The 15,576-nt window shown below is 40.1% G+C and overlaps 1 protein-coding gene across 1 annotated transcript in view; it reads right to left on the bottom strand.

Annotated features, from left to right (window-relative positions):
• The window catches only part of LOC124802942 (ATP-binding cassette sub-family G member 4), a 366,602-nt gene that overhangs the window by 46,715 nt on the left and 304,311 nt on the right, over positions 1–15,576 (bottom strand). The window contains exons 2-3 of the mRNA XM_047264029.1: positions 9,619–9,742; positions 157–337 (exon numbers count right to left, since the gene is read on the bottom strand). Coding sequence (XP_047119985.1) covers positions 157–337; positions 9,619–9,742 — 305 coding nt within the window. The remainder of the gene's footprint in view (positions 1–156; positions 338–9,618; positions 9,743–15,576) is intronic.

Genomic DNA, 15,576 nt, shown 5'->3' on the forward strand with positions numbered 1-15,576 from the left:
TCAAATCTACATTAAAAGGAACAAGGTTTCAGTCTGTGAAAGAAAAAGCAGAACACATCATCAAGGAGCTCACAGAGGAAGATTTCTGGCACTGTTTCCATTGATGGAAAATTTGCATGGAACATTGTAAGGATAGAAGACAGACAAAATACATACTACAAGATTGCGGTCACAGCCTGGCCCAAGTTTGAGTCTTGCTGCCAACTCGAGACTCTCGTGCACAGTCAGGTTATCCAGCATGGTAAACTCCTGCGTGATGTAGCAGCTGATGCGACGGAAATCGCTCCATGGCCTCATCTGACCATTCACGGTCACCCTGCCTGTCACGCCTGTGGTCCTGTGGATCATTTCAAATATGAAGCAGCCTGCTAAAAGTGAAGCATATACCTTAAATGATAATGACAGAAAATGTTGGTATGGGAAGAAGAATTACAGATGGAACACAAGCTCATATAGGATAAGTTTGGAAATGATAATATAATTTGAAACAATGAGTTGTAAACAGAAGTTGGTCGCTCCAATAAGGTATACATATTTCAACATTAGCAACAGCTCCCCCCCCCCCCCTCCCCCCCCAAACTGAGTTCAGCATTTGTCATGCACAATTCAGGGTTTGACACATAGGAATCTATTCTTTGTGTGTGTGTGTGTAGGCAATTTGGGGGGGGGGGGGGATTTCCACCAGTTGCTTAGTGGTTCTCAAGAACACTAGATGAGCTTTGTATAATTTGCAGAAGAAGTTTATCTGTTCTGAACAAACTTAGTTTGAATAGACAATACAAATATCTGCATGTTCTTGTTGTGATCTTTGGTTTGAAGACTGGATTAATATAGCTCTCCAAGATGGTCTATTTTGTGTGAGACTGTTCATCTTTGCATAACTACTGTGAAACTACAGCCATCTGAACCTGCTTACTGTAGTCAAACCCTGATCTCCCTCTGCAATTTTTATCCCCTACACACTCCTCCATCACTAATTTTAACTATTCCTTAACACCTCAGCAAGTGTCCTATAAACTGATCACTTCTTTTGGTCAAGATGTGTAATTAATTTCTCTTACTCTCAATTTGATCCAGTGAGTATTTTTTCACTACCAATTTAATCATCAACATTCTTCTGTAGCATCATACTTTGAATCAATGTCTTACATATCTGGTGATATGCAGCTTACTCCCCTTGTCTATACCGTCTGTCATCCACATATCACTTCTGTATAAGGCTACATTTCAGACAAGATTTTGAACACATTTCCTGACACTTAAATACATATTTAACCTTGAAAAATTTCTCTATTTCAGAAAAGCCTTTCTTGCTATTTCTGATCGCACTCATCTCTACTTCAGTTAAAATAGCAAAACTCATCTGCTTCTTTTAACATCTAATTTCCTAATCTAATTATGTCAGCATCACCTGATTTAATTCTTCTATGTTTCATGATTATTGTTTTACTTTTGTTGATGTTTATTTTATAACCAGTTTTCAGCACATTATCCGTCTCCTTCAAATGATATTCTAACTTCTTTGCCACCTCTGATGGAATTACGATGTCATCGGCAAACCTCAGAGCTTTTCAGAATGAAATTTTCACTCTGCAGCAGAGTGTGTGCTGGTTTTGAAACTTCCTGGCAGATTAAAACTGTGTGCCAGACCAAGACTCGAACTCAGGATCTTTGCCTTTCGTGGGTCAAACAAACCTGTGACTGAAACTTCCTGGCAGATTAAAACTGTGTGCTGGACCGAGACTTGAACTCGGGACCTTTGCCTTTCACGGGCAAGTGCTCTACCAACTGAGCTACCCTAGCATGACTCAAGACCCGTCCTCACAATTTTACATCCACCAGTACCTCGTCTCTCACCTTCCAAACTTCACAGTTTCACTTTCCCCACCAATTTGTAGAACCGTCATACATGTAGACAGCGAGAAGTTACTGAGGAAATTGTAACATGTCGCTACTAATTACTTATTTCATAATAGGAAAGTGCATTCATCTAAAATTAAATCTACATGGATACTCTGCAAATCACATTTAAGTGCCTGGCAGAGAGTTCATTGAACCATCTTCACAATAATTGAAACTGCCTGGCAAATTAAAACTGTGTGCCGCACCGAGACTCAAACTTGGGACCTTCGCCTTTTGTAGTCAAGTGCTCTACCACCTGAGCTATCCAAGCATGACTCATGTCGTGTCCTCACAGTTTTACTTCCGTCAGTACCTTGTCTCCTACTTTCCAAACTTCACAGAAGCTCTCCTGTGAACGTTTGTTAGTACAGCACTTGCCTGTGAAAGACAAAGGTCCCGAGTTCGAGTCTCGGTCTGGCACACAGTTTTAATCTGCCAGGAAGTCTCAGACCTTTTATTTCTTCTTCCTGAACTTTAATTCTCTTTCCAAATACCTGTTTGATTTCTTTTACTGCTTACTTGAAGCACAGCAGTTTTTTTCAAGGTTACTACAGAAACCTATATTTCAGTGTAGAGGGTTCGTAAGAAGAATTTTTTTCCATAGAGACAGGACTTCTATTTCAGAAGGTGCTTATCAAATTAAATACACACAATTTTGTTTGACTATCTTTTTCTGTTAATGAGACGAACATATAAATGTGATGATGAATGGTTAGAACTGTAAGTAGTAGGACTGGACTTGATAAAAAAGTTTTTCTTACTGTTTGAAGAGTCACCAGAAATGTGTGTATGTGTCATTACCATTCCAGAAGATGATGTGGCCTCCAGAGCCTAACCCACTCATCCAAGTTAGGAAGATAGGCAATGACATGAATTTGGAGACTGAATGTAGGAGTAAAGTACAAAGAGAACACTGTGTGGTCCATGACTACTACTGAGGCTCTTGAAATGTATCTGCAAATTGGGGCTCTAGTGAATCTGTGACAGACCCAGTAAACTGACAGTAAATAAGAGTTTTCAAAACTGGAACAGGGGTTGGAATCAGAAATGGATCTAAAGACAGATGACACAGCAATGGACATGGATTGTAATTTGGAATGTTAAACATATAAACTTGGAAGATGAAGAAGAACCTGATGACATAATGAAATGACAAAAACTGGATGTGGCGAGGATGGTAGAAACGGAGTGGAGAAGTGGAGGAAGGCCTGAACTGAGAACTGTAGTTAGACTGTGCTTGATATCTAGTATGAAGCTGGAGTGTGTGTAAGAGATGGACTGATAGAGGAAGTAATTAGAACAAATGACAGAATGATAAAGACCAATGAATAGGACAACATGATGATATTACAAGTTTGGACCCCCCTCCCCTCATGCTGTGTTCATCAGAGGCAAAAGAGCAATTTGAACAAGAATTGCAGAAGCAGATATGGTAGGGCAGAACAATTGTAATGGGATACCTAAATTCACGTGTTGTTGTAGAAATGCAGAGGTATGGAAATGTATTTGGAGCAAATGGCTGGAGAAGTAGAAGCAAGGAAGGCGAAATGTTTTTGGACCTTTACAAAAATAATGGAATGGAAGAGAAACAGCCATAAGGTAACATGATGTAACAGTGATTGCTCTAAAAATCAGTAATTGATTGTATGTTAGTAGATTATGGGATGATAAGGAACATGGTTGGTATAGAGGTAACTATATAGAGGTAACTGAAGCATGAGAAAGCATTGATGTTAGTAATGAACATAAAAGAGATGAAGAGTGAAAGAGAAATGGAGAGTGAAAAGGAGCAGAAAGTGAAAAAGACAAATAAAAGTGTTAAAGGTTAAACAACTGGAGTGGGAGAAATAAAATCAGAGGAACATAAGGAAATAAAATCAGAGGAACATAAGAAGCAAAATCCCACTGGGCAAGCTGCAAATTATGGAAGAAAAATGGAAGAGTTTTAACAGTGAACTGGAACTTGTATGAGCAGCAGAGGTGTGTAGAAGAATTGATTATACCCACTGGATACAGTGGTCATTGCAACTGTGTAAACTATTCTAGCATGCCTCCCTGGGTTTGAATTCTGGTGCAGTACAAATTTTCAACTTTCCCCTTTGTTTTAAATAAGTGCCCATTGGCAGCTAATGTATTTAATTTGTTTGTGTCTTGATTCATAGTGGCTGTATGATCAAAATGGTAATTGTTCTTTCAGATATACCCAAAAGAGCAGACAACAAATATCTAATTAAGGCAAGGATGACCAATGATCCCTTCAGTGCAGGTGCACATCAGAGGTATGCGATGCAGAGGTATGGAAATGTATTTGGAGCAAATGGCTGGAGAAGTAGAAGCAAGGAAGGCGAAATGTTTTTGGACCTTTACAAAAATAATGGAATGGAAGAGAAACAGCCATAAGGTAACACGATGTAACAGTGATTGCTCTAAAAATCAGTAATTGATTGTATGTTAGTAGATTATGGGATGATAAGGAACATGGTTGGTATAGAGGTAACTATATAGAGGTAACTGAAGCATGAGAAAGCATTGATGTTAGTAATGAACATAAAAGAGATGAAGAGTGAAAGAGAAATGGAGAGTGAAAAGGAGCAGAAAGTGAAAAAGACAAATAAAAGTGTTAAAGGTTAAACAACTGGAGTGGGAGAAATAAAATCAGAGGAACATAAGGAAATAAAATCAGAGGAACATAAGAAGCAAAATCCCACTGGGCAAGCTGCAAATTATGGAAGAAAAATGGAAGAGTTTTAACAGTGAACTGGAACTTGTATGAGCAGCAGAGGTGTGTAGAAGAATTGATTATACCCACTGGATACAGTGGTCATTGCAACTGTGTAAACTATTCTAGCATGCCTCCCTGGGTTTGAATCCTGGTGCAGTACAAATTTTCAACTTTTCCCTTTGATTTAAATAAGTGCCCATTGGCAGCTAATGTATTTAATTTGTTTGTGTCTTGATTCATAGTGGCTGTATGATCAAAATGGTAACTGTTCTTTCAGATATACCCAAAAGAGCAGACAACAAATACCTAATTAAGGCAAGGATGACCAATGATCCCTTCAGTGCAGGTGCACATCAAGCTGAAACTCATACAGGAATTGGTGAAATGCCATGAGTAAAGAGGATAATGTGCAAGAGGCACTACATTAGCAGTGTGTGTGTGGATATGTTGAGAATTTTGGTCTGACGGGAGATGTGCTAGGGTAGTTGATGCAGTTGCAATGACCACTGTGTCCGGATGGCATGTGGATTAATGATGAATGAAAACCGAGTGCATTTGTTTTTATCATGGTATGGCTTTACTACGTAATAAGACGGTGTTAGAAACAGGAAATTGTGAGCTGTCCAAACAGCTGAATTCTGGAATTTGTGATGACGCTCGCCTGCTTTGTTTCTTGTTTGTTGTCCTTGGTGTCGACGTATTGGCTGAAAAAATTATGGTTTGATGTGCAACTATTGTCTACAGTAAATGATGTAGCTGACAGATGCACAGTTGTGTTTCATAGTCTTTTACTTTCACTGTTCACAACACCCTAATATTACACAGTTATATGGCCAGTGCACTATTGTTTTAACTTTCCATAAGGCTCATTAATAGTTTGCAGGTGAACGTCCACATACTGCTACAACAGTTTCCTGTTGAATATCTATGAGCAGTACAAACCTAACCACAAAGTTCACTGTTCTTGAATAATAGAAAGGTTTGTATGGAGCAGACACTGTCATTGTTTTAGCACACAACCTAATTGTGTAGCACTTATTTCACAGTTAAGTTGATGCATTGTTGTTGATCTAACCAACACAGGTTTTTCATCTGAAACTCTGCCGTGGACTGACTGTCTCGGGACCAAAAATTGGGCCCTTATATATCATCACAATAATAGGTACTGAAACTACACATTGTTCGAAGTTAAATTTACAGAAAATGCAATTAAAACATAACCCATTAAATTGACTGAAGACATCGAAAACTTCCTTCTTTTTAACAGTTTCTCCTACTGCAAGGGTTAAGCTGAATTATTTGTTTAAATAATAAAATTAACATATATAGTTACACAAACAATACTTTTGACAAAACTGTTAATTACTGATCACACACACACACACACACACACACACACACACACACACACACACACACACACACAAAATGAGAATACAGTAATAATTTCAGCACATACATGAATTTTACCTATATCCACAAAGGTTCTTGCAGTAGCTGCACTGTATTGTTTCAAGTCTTTTATATCTTAAAGGATCCAGAAATTCTGCTATAGAATAGAAGCAATGATCCAATAAGAATGCCCTTAGGGTTTTACAAAAGAGTAAGAATGATGATATGTCATTTACTTTATACAGAAGACTACTGTAAATTTGTATAGTGCTGTTTACTGTGGAGGTTTTATAAGTTGATGTCCTTATTGACTGTACATGAAACTTTTCCTTTTGTCCATTTACATCTTTTAAATTATTTCTAATATATTTACAGATTTCTAGTATATACATACAGGGAATAGGGAGAATCAATGACTTTTGAGAGAGGGTTTGCAAGAATCTGTTTGTCAAGAATGTTGCATTGCTCTTACATTTGTTTTTGGAGTTAAGAAGATGACTGAACTAGGTGGTGTATTTATTATGTTTTAATCTACACAAAAAAGAACTTACCTAAAGTAAAACGCAGGGCAAATATACATTGTTACAGCACTAGGACAAACAGCTCTATCAGTTAACAGTTATGAACTTATGAGCCACAAATTATTTAACAAACTTCCACAAGGTATACAAAATTTACCAGAGCAACAATACAAACAAACACTTTATGACTGGTTAGTTGTAAACCCATTCTACAATGTAAAGGATTTCATGACCTGTGATATTAAACCGTAAAGTTCTTAACAATTCTGTCCTTCTATAGCATGTACTGGACTGTATTGTATTATATGTATGACTTTGTCTATTGCTGTAATGGCTTAAAGACAATAAAATTATTATTATTATTATTATTATTACCCCAGAATATAATTCCATACAGTAGGATGCTGTGGAATTGGGCAAAGTAGGAGTTCAGACAGTGCTATAACTTGCTTTGACAGAGAGTAAACGTAGACTGTAACATATTTTATTTAGTGTTCCATTAATTTTGTTTATATGTGTGTCATTTGAAGTTACTTTCAAGCCGTAAGCCTAAAAACTTTGTTTTAAGAGAAGATGAAGTTTATTGTCACACTGGTGCAGCATGCATCACCTTTAAAAAGAATTTTAGGATTTTTTTATATTTTTTATTTTTTTGGTGTTTATCATAAGTTTATTCCCCTCTATTTAGCTGTTATGTAGTCTTATTAACAGCTGTTTGAAGCTGACTTGGGGTATTTGGAATTAATTAAGGGTTGGCTTTGCTAACATGTTTTCGAACAGTGGCAAATAGATATTTTGAGACTCCTAGTATTCCATGTTCCAAATGTTTATAATTAGGACAGTATTTATATTTGTTTATATGTGAACAATAGAATTTAAGTTACAAAACAATTACTGATTTTGCCATATAATGAAAGTATTAACTTGGAATAGTCGAAATATATTAGCAAATCAATTACATTCACAAGTGTCAGTGCTCCCCACCCCCTCTTCAAGATTCTGCTATCAGCACAACCAATTTCCCTTTCCTATCCTGTTGAGAAGTAGGCCATGCCTTGTAAAACCCTACCTGTCAGTACCACCCTGGAATGGAACAAATGAATCATATCCAATGCCAGGGTTTTGATTATCTCATCCTACCCTGAAATGAGGGACATCCTCCCAGAGATCTTCCCACCCCTCCTAAAGTGGTATTCCATTGTCCACTCAACCTACATAGCTTCCTGGTCCATCCCTATGCCACTCCCTCTCCCAACCCCTTGCCACAAGGAACATATAACTGTATCAGACCAAGGTGCAAGACCTGCCTAATTCACTCACATAGCATTTGTTAGTCATGTCATGTCCAGACTTACCCTATCTCATCAGAAGCCAGGGCATCTGTAAAACCAGTCATGTCATATAACAACTCTGCTGCAAACAATGCACAGTCTTTTATGTTTGTATGACTACCAACCAGCTGTCCACCAAGAGAAATGGCCATTTCCAGACTGTTGTCAAGAACAAAGTTGACCACCTGGTGACAACACACAGATCAGCGCAACATGATCAAATCCAACATCTGTTGCACAACCCGAGCATCTGTATCCTTCCCCCCCACCACTAGCTTCTCTAAACGGTACAGATGGGGGTTGTGCTTGCAGCACATCTTTCACTCCAGTAATCATTCTGGCCTAAATCTCAGGTTGTCCACTGCCCTAGAACAATAAATCCAACAGTTTTCCCTTCCTCAGTCATGTCGTCCCCCCATAATTCATGTCCCCACTTCACCTTCAGCGTGTGCTGCTTCCCACCGCCCACTACAACACTATAATCGTGCCAGCCCATGTACCTCCCACTCCTCCCTCATGCATTCGTAGCTGGCAAACTGGCCACCTCCCTTCGAACCATTAGCCACCTATCCTCAGTCCCTTTCTCTGCCTGCCAACTCCTTCTCGTTCTACCCACCCCACCTGACACTAATCCCACCACAACAAGTCCACCATCATAGACACTGTGAGTCTAGCCAGCACCGTGTAGGAGCACAGGCATATGTCTGTGTGTGTGTGTGTTTATTTTATTTTATTGTACCCTAGCTCATCAAAAGATAACTCCAAATGCTAGCAGTATTTCTTTGTGTGTGCCTATTGACGACTCAATGTGTCTGCTTTTTGGTTAGAGGTCTCCTTTAATCCTGAAGTATTTACATTCTACAAGAACTTTCCTACAACATTTTCCTTAATTTTTGCTTTTCTTAAATTCCAGGTACATGTATATTGCAGATCATCACTTTTGCGTGGCTATAAAGGGCTATGTTTACTGGTTTTATTTTTCTCTTTAAATAAAATTGTGCTTTCTAAAAATGCAATACATTTTTACAATATTATGAGAAGGAAAATTGCTACTCACCATACAGCAGAGATGCTGAGTCACAGACAGGTACAACAAAAAGACGTTCACAATTAAAGCTTTCAGCCATTGGCCTTCTTTTTGTTGTGTCTATTTGCGACTCAGCAGATATGGTGAGTAGGAACTTTCCTTTTCATAATATTGTTACATTCCATCCTGGATTTTCCGTTGTTTGATTCAATATATTTTTATTTATTTACTCATCTATAACTCTTTCCAGATGGTAGGATTCATCATTTGTTCATAAATATTGTCAATGAATGTATGTACAAGCACATATGTGTGCACACACGTGCACGTGCTCATGTGCATGCATGCTCATGCACACATCCAATCACAGTCTAATTTCTAACAATGGTACTAGGAGAACTGTAACTTGTCCTCTATTCAAAACATTCAAAATATTAATATTCTGGTTTCAACAATGTGACCCATAGGTACTAAAAGGTTGCTGCTGCCTGAACTAGATGATAACCTAACACAAAAAGTGTGGAAACCATTTGGAAATACGAAGAACATCTAAGGACTGCAATATGTGGGAAAGCCCAGAAGAGTCCTCTGTCTGGCATTGGAAGAAAACTAACTGTTGTTTATGATGTCACATTTACAACCAACCTAAGTGCTCACATATAAAGATTTACTTTGATTTTTGATAACTACTTGGCCTCTGTTTAATGCAGAGCACAGTTTTACCTGAACCCAGACAGTACATTGAGGAGTGAGGTTTTCCCTGCGCCAGATGCACCCAGCACGGCAGCCAACCTGCCTGACAGGAAGCGGCCAGACACCTGCCTCAGCACTTGTTTTGGAGCAGCACCTGCAACACCACATTAACAGGTAGTAACTTCTCAGAGCAGTGAATTTCATAGGAAACATTTTGAATATGCCATTGTGTGTAACTAGATCGCAGCCTCACAGTTCATGAGCAGGTGGTGTATTGTGCATGCACTCCTTCTGCGAGCCCTCATCTCGCTAGTCAACAGTCACTAAAAGACTGAAGCCTTTGTATCATCCATCATAGGTTTGAGTTAAGATCCATTTCTGCAAAAGAAAGCCCATAATCCAAAGAGAGGACATCAAAACAGTAGGAAATTTTGTAGCAGAAATGCATGAGAGAGGCACAGCTTAATTCCTTCTGAACCACTTGTCTCCCTGGAAGAACCTATGTGCTATATGTAGTGAGAAACAACCTTCCTACACTGTTTACCTCTATTCTTATCATGATACAAGAAAATATGCATGCTTATCCACGATAAATGTTATTTTCTTATTTTCATTATATGGAGTGTGGGTGTGAGATGAAATGTCAATATTACTCCCTTGAGAAACATATATAAAAGGAAAACCAACAGTTGTTTTAGACTATTACAATAACATTGGCCCACAATTAAAGAGCACTTGTCTAAAAATTTCAGAACACTCCATTGTCCACAAATGCACTTCTAAGATGATTTAAATATAATGCATAACTCATTCTGGCTCTCAACTAGTATTACTGTGTCACAGCTGAATAGCACAGAAAGTGACATGTCAGCTCCTCAACCAACAATGACCCTTCTCTCTCACCTCTCAGACAGAATTCTTTGTTATCCATATGTACACCCAAAGTAAGCACAGCAGCAGTTTTTTCCTCTGTGTACTGGGGTTTCTGCTAAAGTTATGGCTTCAGATTTATTTCTAGGTCACCATAAAATGCATAATAGGTGTAAAACAAAGCATATGGCTATAGATAGAGAGATGCTGAATGAAATGCATTTTTCTGTCTATAGGGCAGTGTGTGAAACCTTCAACATCTACCATAACAGAATATTATCAAAATACCTCTCATAAATCCCAAATTTAGATTTTCCTTGACTTCCCTAAATCACTCCACACAAATGTCAGGACGGGTCCTTTGAAAATGGTCAGTTTCCTTCCCCATCCTTACATAATCAGATTATGCTGTCTCTAATAAGTAATGATCTCACTGTAAAGGGGATGTTAAACTCTATCTTCCTTCTTCTGTATGGGATTGTCACTGTGTGTATCTGTCCATAGTACAGAAAGATGAAACAACTCTTTAAAAGTCAAAATGTGATTTTCATGTTGTTCACTGCTCACCACCACTTTCGGGCAGTAACTAGTCTGCTCTACACAGTTCCTGGGCAGTTTGGTGCTACTCTGTGGATGTATTAAGGACATTAGCAACTGTAGACCTTTGACCTTTCCTGCAGATAATCATCCAGTATAGGTGTCTTGTGAATGGATTGCAAGTCATGATTCATAGGATGTTTTCCTCTTCTTGTCAGATTTAATATCTTGAACAACTTTTGTGGACTGAAGGAAAATTTATAGTGGGTCTATACATTCCCAGGTGAATTTCACATGAATTGCAATCATTTTATCTTTAGGCATGGAACTGACTCTCCCACAATCTTTACTTTTCTATAAACATAACATTGATGAAGAAGTTCAGCTGAATTAAGACTATGTCGTTCTGCCCAAATTAGATACATTTAATGGTGGTTTCTTAGGAGCTAATCTGATCAAATTAACCCGATCCCTATGTGTATCAATTTTTGCAGTCGTATGCTTCTTTGTTTTTTTTTTTTTTTTGACAGCTGCATGAATGCGGTTGGGCCCAATGTGGGTGTGACCAGGTTCAAGGAAGATACTTTGTCCAATCACATTAATATGACCGTCGCCTATGTTCGATGTAAATGTTCGTGTGCTGCATACTGCATATCTTCCAGATGTGGCCTGTTTTGGCTGATGTGCACTACCTTCCAATCTTATTTGTTTGTCTGCATATGGCCTATTTTTATGGAGAGATGCTCTTCCATTTTTGATCTACATCACTGCTGTGGACAACTGCTTTGGCAAACAGTATTTCAAACACGTTCCTTCAGAAGTCTTTTACCTGTGAAATGCTGTATCTCAGTTTCTTTGTGGATGATAAAGGCATTCAGTTCACATATATCAAGAAAGTGAAAAAATGTACATGCCACTATTTTTTATTTTTGCAATCACAACCATAGTCTCCTTTTAGATCATAAAAATTGACAGCAGAATTAATGCTCCTGTTACAATCACTCAATACACGGGAGCATGCCACTCAACAGCAGTTGATCCATCTTTTTCCTTCCTCTTTAAACTTGTGGTGTCACTTGCATCATCCATAATGGAAAACAGGTGCACAGCTCACTTGCACCATGATTGCGGACTCTGCTGTCAGAGTCTGCTCCTTTCATCCCTTTATCTCCCTTTACTTTTGGAAGGAATTTACATGTAGGGTTGAAAGTGCCAACTGAAAACATTTTCTAGCCTTCTGGTAGGCTGAAGAGATTGTAAGGAAGAAATTATCCATGAAAACAATACGATTTTTACTATAAAGTTCTTCATGTAAATGTGTCACTACCCATGCACCCAATCACATTGCAGACTTTAGTTAGTTTTCTAATTGAAATTTGGAAATTCAAATTATATGCAGATTCATACATAGCATCCATATTTTATAGTGCCTTTTCACAGAGTAATCCCTCATCTATTGCTTCACTTAGCTACAAGTGACAATTATGTTTCAGTAAATTATATCTGATTGATTCCTACTTTCTTTGGAACATGATAAAATAATATTATCACAGTTGAGTTCATATGTAGAGTCTTGAAACAAACTTATTTCATTCCCTGAGCCTGATGGAAGGTCCTCGTAGAGAAGTTTTCAAATTTCATCTTCTCTAAGATACGTCCTAGCCATTCTGGATGAAAGTGGTATTCCTGTTGTGCAGTGGTTAGTGCAGTATTGGTTACTAGATGGTCAGCCGCACACTGCCAGTTATGCTGTCATGTCACTCACAGCTGCCATGAGATGCAAACATCCCCTCTCCAGAGTTCCAGCAGTGGGTGTGCTTAAGTTCAAATATTCATGCACTGATTCCTTTCTGTGATGCTTGTCAGTTGAATAACATTTAAAGACTTTCACAGTGGCCAGGGCTTGACATCTTTTGAATAGACATTGCATTGAAGAGTGACAGATTTTTAAATCTTTTGTATCTCTGTACATTCCTACATTCAACTCTACTGTTAGTAGTTGACACTGCAATTACAGCAACAAAGTTACATATTATTTTTACTATTTGACATTAGATGTAGAATAAATTAATATCTGAGTTCTTTGTTCACTAACGGATCTGTTGCTCATTCCTGTATCCACTAAAGAACCACACAGCATGCAAAGGAAGACATAACAGACTGGTGATGAGATGGGATACGGCACGTCAGGACAGCACCATTCTCGCCACATTCCAACAGCAAGGCTGAACATTTCATTTGAATGTTCAAGACGCAAATATCAAACCTTTGAGCTTCACATTTATGCAAAGATGCCTTACTGATATTTCTGAGTTTGTATCATACTTCTCACTGGCAGAATGTTTGCTGGGAGATGCCATTGGACCTTGCTGCATTTGCTTCGTCATTACTGCTCTGCTCCAGCTTCAGACATCACCAAAAAGTTTCATACAAATGTTAGAGTTCAATATTGAGTGTACAACAAGCCACATTCATGAGAATCCTATGTTGTTCTCAGATCAGTTGGCCAAGCACAGTATACTACTCGCGGCAGTGCAGGCATGTGTCAGTACCACCAAAATCAGCTACAGCTCCATGAATTCAGCGATCCTACCGCAGATCAAACTGTTTCAGATTTCTTCACTGCACAACGTCTGGCTGCCATGACAGCCACATCTGTCCACCACAATAGATCTTCCTAAGCAGCTTACAAAGTGGGTGCTTCCGCCCTTGGCCGTCTTACTGATGGACGTCTCTGTCTGCCCACCTGTGATGCCATTGCTGCCAAAGCTACAGGTCGCCTCTCTCATGGATATCAACGCCGTCATCATTGACTAGTAGTAGCCAGCACCCTCTGCAGCAACCTCAATGCTCCTACCTGTGCTGTCGGATGCGTCCTGCGCCTGGTTTACCAGGGCAGTTTCCACAGTGCTTGCGAGACGCAATGTCTGAACGTGTGTTGTGTGTTGGTCTGCTCTGCACCTACCCCCCCCCCCCCCCCCAGCCGAGCAACCAGTGCGGTATCAGCCGTTATCTGGTCGGCCACAGGCCACACTTTCAAATATGTGCGCCGTCAGTTACGCCACCATGTCTCCTACAGCCGCCACAACTTCACGAGGGCGCTGCCACGAATGATTACGCCGCTGCCAATGAGGTGCAAGCAGCCCATTTCTAGAGCTCCTTCGGCAGGTGTACGCTAAGTTTGAACATTCATGCTCTGACCCCGTTTTGGGTGTTTGCATTTGAATAACACTTACAGATTTCCATAGTGGCCAGGACTCGACATCTTCTGAATAGCAGTGTGTTGAAAAATGACACATTTATAAATCTTTTGTATCTCTATATCTTTCTACATTCAAATCTACTTTAGCAACTGACGCTGCAAGTATAGCAACAAAGTTACGTATTATTTTTACTATTTGATATTAGATATGGGATAAATTAATATCTGCATTCTGTGTTCATGAACGGCATCAGTTCCTCGCTCCTGTATCCACTAAAGAACCACACAATGCAAAGGAAGACATAACAGCAGCGCTAACCCTGCTTAAAATAACAAAGATATGAAATAAACAAGATTGTTTCAGGTGCTACCTGAGACTGCTGTGTTGGAGGATCTTGTCCAGTATTTATGCCCAGAGGGCGCTGGGTGCTCTCTTTGCCATCCGCGCCCGCCTGGCACTGCTTGTAATGTGTTGTCTCTTCCCCGGTGTTCCCTCGGATGGACGAGCCGAGCACGGACGACCGTCGGAGCACCAGGGAAGTGCCAACACCGCAGGATCAGAGCCAGGCGGGCGCGGCCCGCGAATGGAGCGCCGAACAAAGGACAGGCATCAGAGAGCTGTCTCATATGGAGATCAAGTCGGGCGCGGACGTCTGAGCGAGCACCGGGGAAGAAACAACACCTTACAAGCAGCGCCAAGCGGGCGCGGACCACGAACGGAACGCCACATGCGGGTCCGGCCCCAGACAACTGCCACGACCACAGATGGTGGACGAGCCCGGCGCGGACGTCCGTGGGAGCACCAGGGAGGGGTAAAAACCTCAGGAGCAGCACCGGGCGGGCGTGGACCGCGAACAGAACGCCCGACACAGGACAGGCCCCAGAGAGCTGCCACAGATGGCGCCCAAGTCGGGCGCAGACGTCCGAGGGAAAGCCGGGGAAGAGAGAACACATTACAAGCAGCGCCAGGCGGGCGCGGACGGCAAAGAGAGCACCCAGCGCCCTCTGGGCATAAATACTGGACAAGATCCTCGACCATGGCAGTCTCAGGTAGCACCTGAAGAAGGCAACGAGTTACGTGGCCGAAATATTGTGCCAGAGCGACACAAACATCCGGCAGTAGATCCGATTATTCCACATGTCAAGATCTCGCCGGGAAAGCCTGAAGAGTTACAAGATTGTTTCACATAACTACCGTGCTTAAGTTCATTGGCATGAACCGAATTTATACATGAAAATAGTTACTTCAAATACAGGTAGTATATATGTGCCAAATTTGATCTTCAAAGCGTACACAAGTAAATCACGTAAAACTGCTACAAGCCAACAAACAAATTGTAAAGCACTGACAGTAGAAAAGCGAAAGGCGTAATATCCAA

The sequence above is a fragment of the Schistocerca piceifrons genome, chromosome 6 (assembly GCF_021461385.2).
Source record: "Schistocerca piceifrons isolate TAMUIC-IGC-003096 chromosome 6, iqSchPice1.1, whole genome shotgun sequence".
In the NCBI taxonomy this organism is placed as follows: domain Eukaryota; kingdom Metazoa; phylum Arthropoda; class Insecta; order Orthoptera; family Acrididae; genus Schistocerca; species Schistocerca piceifrons.